This window comes from Argiope bruennichi, chromosome 8 (assembly GCF_947563725.1).
Source record: "Argiope bruennichi chromosome 8, qqArgBrue1.1, whole genome shotgun sequence".
Lineage (NCBI taxonomy): Eukaryota > Metazoa > Arthropoda > Arachnida > Araneae > Araneidae > Argiope > Argiope bruennichi.
In genome coordinates, this window is record NC_079158.1 from 116,951,800 (window position 1) to 116,957,799 (window position 6,000).

The window sequence follows — 6,000 nt, forward strand, 5'->3', positions numbered from 1 at the left end:
GACTGCTCTCTCAGTGCATGCGTGACTTGCTGGAATCTTACGACTGGCTGAGTGTAAACCCACCTTAACGGCCACAGACTAGAAAATTGGTTGATAGAGAACTTTGATGGTAAACTTTGATGGTCTTTATAAAATAAACTGCACATTTTAAGAAGGATTCAGTATTAAGAAAGGTAATTAGTTCATATATCATAATTCGTAATCTAATTCATAAATCTGTTCTCTTATTTTATAATAGCAGTACCCTCACAGCGTTGCTCGTGGCATAACATCCAAGAAGAACAATTAGCTTTAAACTTAAGTCTAGCCTCTACCCGATATGACTTGGCCATTTCACGCAACATCAAACAAATATAAAAATATATTTAGAAATCACCAAAAATAACTACAAAATAATTTTTTATAGCACACATTCAGAAATATTTAGACTATTAACAAGGTGAAAATATGATATGTTCATAGGCAAAACAATTCACTAAAAATATAGAATAGAAAAGCTGTTTTAAAATTTAAAAATATACAAATAAATCATTACACCCATTGTTCCACGCTTGTTTATTAACTCTCTATAACCTGATATGAAAATAAAATTCAGCCTGCTTCATAATATTTCTTTGTTAGCTATATTGGCTGTTTTCCCTCTTGGTGACAAGAAAAAAAGATTTTGTTTGGATGCAACTCTAGAAAGTGCCACATAAAAGCTCCATGAGAGAAACATTTTTCACTTAAGGCAATTCCAGCAGTATGAATTTTTTGTCCTAGGGTTTTATTAGAAAATAATTAAAATCGCAATTATAAAACTCCTTATTTCTATTTTGGTATGACATCAATATGCTAAAAACTTCCCCAACAAATGCCCTACAAAATGGTACAAGTATCTCCAATATCAGTTAAGTATTTCTCGAGTTTTTCTCTTTCAAACATACAGACGCTTTCAGGAGACTTCATTTTATACCATGTATAAATTTATTATATAGCAAATCACCTAATTCATGAGAGATGCTGTAGATATTCTAAAAGAATAAAATATTAGATGTTATTGTTGGTAAAATTGTTCCTCCTTTCTTTCCCTCGTTAGGGGACCGAGCGGCGTTCGAGCCCAAGCCCTGGATGCGGATGGAAATTTGGTGGACGATTTCATATTTGATTCAGGGACTGGAGAATTCGAAGGAAAGGTATTGCACGTGCGGAATGCCCCTTCTCCTGGTGCCACCTCCTCCTTGGCCATTGCACGAATGATTGTAGATAAACTAGAAGAACAATTTCACATTAAAAAATTATGATAATTATTTGTTTCTGCTTTTTATAATTAAACTACATTCAAAGAACTATTGTAAACAATTTATTTTTATTCCCATGTGTATATAGTGTTAAAAACAATTATAATAAATCCTATCGAAGGGTTTTTTTATTTTTATTCCCCCTCCCCCCCCCCCCCCCGAAAAAAAACGGAAATAGATTCTATTCTTTATGTCAAGCGTAGGTATACTGATGGATCTTTTGTGGCAGCAAGCTCCAAACCTGTGAAATTTCTGATTTCAGGAGAATATTCCATTAAATGCTTACCGGACTTGTCGAATCTGCTTTTCCTTTCTCGGTTTCGTTGCTTTTTTTTTTTTTTTTTTTTTTTTTTTTTTTTTTGTACAGTGAAAGTCCCAAGAAAATGTTTGACGAATAGCTAGGAAAATCAGTAATATGCCGTGTTTTGTTAAAACACAAAAAGATCTTAGCCTCGCATTCGAGCAGGAATTTTGCAAGAAACTATGAACAATATTCTTTGGAAAAAATTGACAAAAGTGACGACATCGCAATAAAGGAAATTAAAAAATTACGACCCTACACTACCAAAAAACACTGAGAGACCTCACCACCTCCTTCATGCTTAATTCGTCATCATAGCTTTACCACACTGAACTTAAACCGAATTTGTCAAAAAAAAATTCATGTAAAATCTGTCTTCTTTCTTTCTTTTGTTTCCGAAATATTAGTAATCAGTTACTTTCCTAAATAATACATTTATTTATCTAAGCACAAACACTTACTAAGTAATATCATTGCCATGCTATTACTTTAATCACATGTTATTCCCGGAGGTTTAGAACATTGAGTTCAAGAACTCCATGACACGTTCTACTGACATTAATTTGTTTCGAGGTGCTCATTCACTTGTATTCAAGGTACAACTTTCAAACTTCCTTTCTGAACCTAGAACATTTACACATTCCTCTTTCCTGGGAGCAACAATTTCACTGCCATCACTAAAAATATGACTTTCTTCATCAAAGTTCTCTAATTCGTTATAATTTCCTATATCAGATAAGTTATCCTCAAAATTTTCTTCATCTTCCGCAGAAAATTCTTTCGTACTTGCCATTTTTACGGTTACGAAATTACCTAAAAATCAAAACGGCGCAGTAGAATCAACAGACAGATAGTACTATAACTGATGGTAATAAGAAAAAATTGTACAATGTGTATAAAATAAAACACTAACGCAACATACTAAAAATTCAAACAAAAATATAAATCTGAGTGACACGTCCTAGGAAGACATAATGGAAAAACGTAAATTTGCGTGACCCGTTTGTTAAGTACTAAAAAATCACCATATCTTCTGTGAATTAAAAGCTTCAAAAAACATATATTATGGGGCTCTTATATACGTTATCCATGCATGACTTTTATGAGGGAGCAACTATCAAACCTTTTTTTTTCAAACTTGTTTATTATTATAAAACATCATTCGCCTAATTTGATTAGTTTCTCTATCTTTAATAGTTGAAGAGTTATGGAAAAATGAAAATTTCAATCATCATTTCCACCTCCTTTTACGTCTCATTTGCAAACGCGGGAGAGAATTTCTTCTCCTCTTCAACATATTCTTCACCCATTCGAATCTGATCAAAATTACACGAATTATCTTGTTCAGGAATTAATGTTGGCAAAGCGTCCCTTGCATAACATATTCAATAATTGTGGTCTAGTAACTAATTTGTAAATCGTTAGTGTTAGGTTGATAGTTACAACTGGAATAAAACTTTAAATGAAGAATACAGTTATCCATTCTCGACTTTTGATAGATGGCAACTATTTAAAAAGTTTTAGTACAAATTTGTTCAATATTATAACAATTATTCGTCTAATTTTCATATTTTATTTATTTTCAATAGTTAAGGAGTTATAGGAAAATTTCAATCACCCACCATTCCTCTTGATGTTTCATCTGCGATCGCAGCCAAGATTTTCACCCGCTCTTCAATAGATTCCCTCTCCCATTCAAATCTGATCAAAATGACTCAAGTTCCCTTGTTCACAAATTAATACAGGCAAAATGTTTTGTACACAGCATATTTAATAATCATGGTGTAATAGCTAATTTGTAAATCGCTAGAGTTAGGTATAGCTAACTATTCCGATCAAACCGATGCCACATGGAAAGATCTAAATGACCGAACGCCGTGACACTATTGACAGGAACTAGAATTGCATCCTAAGAACCATCACTGATTACAGTATAATCTCTCCGGTAAGAGGCTTGCCTTATCATCAATAGGAGGTGGTCACTCCACACCATTTCTGTACCAATCAGGGTGGCGAGAACCAACCACCATTCCGACAGCTTCTTATTCTCTCATTCAAGATGCCCCTCGGGAGGGGGATGTTTAAGCTGTTCCATGCATAAAATTTTAGCCTATTAGACATATTTAGTAAATTTCTCTTGTCATCTCATCATTTAAATACATAAAGACGATATATATTTGTATGTTGTTGTTGTTGTTTTGGGGGGGGGGATTAACTTTTTTTTTTCTGATTTTGATGATGGAAGAGAGAAACGTTGCTATCAATTTTTGAAAATTAATTAAAATACTGGTCAAGATAAAATTAAGCTTGTTTTTGTTGTTTCCAGTAATATCTTTCAAAATCATTATCTCACAAAAATTATTTTTACTCTATTTCAAAACTAAAAGAATCTCACTTTCTAATGATACCAATTTCATCTTCATATTTTTTTCTTTAAATACTATAAATATTTTAAATTTAATTTGATACACAATCTTCACAATTTCTTTGATGTAATTCAAAACAAATTTCATTGTTCAATCAAGCCATTAGTCGTTTATTTTTAACAATATTAAAATTCAGATTTTTTAAAAATGCTTTTTTTTTTAACTTTAGCATCATAGTATCATGTTTATATCTGCTATTGTAGTACATACACTTTTGTATATGTATATAAAGTAATTTTTTATAGATTTGATTTCATAAAATTCACATTTTTCATCTAATCAAATAACAAGATGAAATTTAAAATAAGTACATTCAATATTGATACTTTAATAGCCAAAAAAAAAAAAAGCCAATATTTCGAAAGGGCAAGCAGGTTGCCAAAGGTAATTTGTATCTAATATATATGATGTTTCTGAACTCCTCATAAAAATTTGGAGGGAAATAAAAAACAAAATACTATTAGAGGATATTTATTAACCCCCATTGGAGGCCATTTGGGGCAAATATTTTTTACCACATTTTAGTGACATCATTAGATGAAAGTACGTGGGAAAATAAAGGCAAAAACATTTCCTATTTTTATTTTCGATATCTCTGGACTCGTTGACCATTGCTACAAAGTATAGTTTTCTCCTATCAATTCATTCGAATGCTTCAGTATCCTCTGACCTGCCGAGCTCTTTCGAGATAAAAACACCAAAACTATTTCCTCTGTCACGTTCACGGGATTTCATAATCCTCAAAAAATGATTTACACAGGCTCTTTTATCTGCTGGAGGAACGCTATCTTCGGGCGGATTAACCTTTAGACGTGACTTCGCGTGTTTACCTGACTCTCCAACGGAAACATCCCGTTCCGGAACATACAGAACGATTCCAAAAGTGAAAAGGAATAAAAAATCATCTGGGAGTATTTGTTTCGAATTTCTAGTTCGAAAACGAATAGATTGTCATCTTTAGAAAAAAGGTGAGTTGTATTTTTGCTTTTCTTTTCTATGAAATTTATGTTATGGGGTGACATTTTTAAAATGCAGAACACAGGTGTAAGAGGGTGAGTTAGTTTTGCAGACACGTGAGGTCACTCCCCAAAGTATTCGAGCGTTAGAAAGGTTTCACGATTTTCCTATTGATCTTTTCTGAAAATGTATTTTTCTGGACAAGAGAGTGCTTTTATTCTTCATTAAATCTACGCAAGCTTGAAATGAAATTTTCATAAATGAAAATGTGATTCATTTTATTTGACAATGGGCCATTAAGGCTCAAATACTTACAGAAGCACTAATAAAAATCAAATTAATTTGAAATATTTCATAATATTATAGATTAAATAGTATAAAAAAGCACATATGCATTCAGTGAATGAAAGTAATGAAATAAAGCTCCTAATACATTCTAACTGTAGTCTTATTTTTAAAGTTTCCATATAAATAACAAAAATATGGTGTGTAGGCAATTTTTATAAAATATATTGTGTATAAAAATTTTTCATTAAGAAAGAGTCTGACACCTACCTTTTAATTTGATTTCAAAATAAAAAATACACCTGAGAAATATTTAACGTAATATTTAGGTAAAATATATTGTGTATAAAAATTTTTCATTAAGAAAGAGTCTGACACCTACCTTTTAATTTGATCTCAAAATAAAAAAATATACCTGAGAAATATTTAACGTAATATTTAGGTAAAATATATTGTGTATAAAAATTTTTCATTAAGAAAGAGTCTGACACCTACCTTTTAATTTGATTTCAAAATAAAAAATATACCTGAGAAATATTTAACGTAATATTTAGGTAAAATATATTGTGTATAAAAATTTTTCATTAAGAAAGAGTCTGACACCTACCTTTTAATTTCATTTCAAAATAAAAAGTATACTTGAGAAATATTTAACGTAATAATAATATTTCGCGTCCATTCAGGGCTGAATTTGGGAAGTAAATAAAAGATTTGAATCTAGAAAACTGAATACGATTGGACGCACGTAAAG

The 6,000-nt window shown here is 31.3% G+C and overlaps 1 protein-coding gene across 1 annotated transcript in view; it reads left to right on the forward strand.

The window, feature by feature from the left end:
- LOC129980938 (L-2-hydroxyglutarate dehydrogenase, mitochondrial-like) overlaps nucleotides 1-1,289 on the forward strand; it is a 40,807-nt gene extending 39,518 nt beyond the window's left edge. Inside the window, exon 8 of the mRNA XM_056091445.1 lies at nucleotides 1,079-1,289. Within this exon, the coding sequence (XP_055947420.1) occupies nucleotides 1,079-1,283 (205 nt within the window). The 3' untranslated portion in view covers nucleotides 1,284-1,289. The remainder of the gene's footprint in view (nucleotides 1-1,078) is intronic.
- Nucleotides 1,290-6,000: the final 4,711 nt, after the last annotated feature.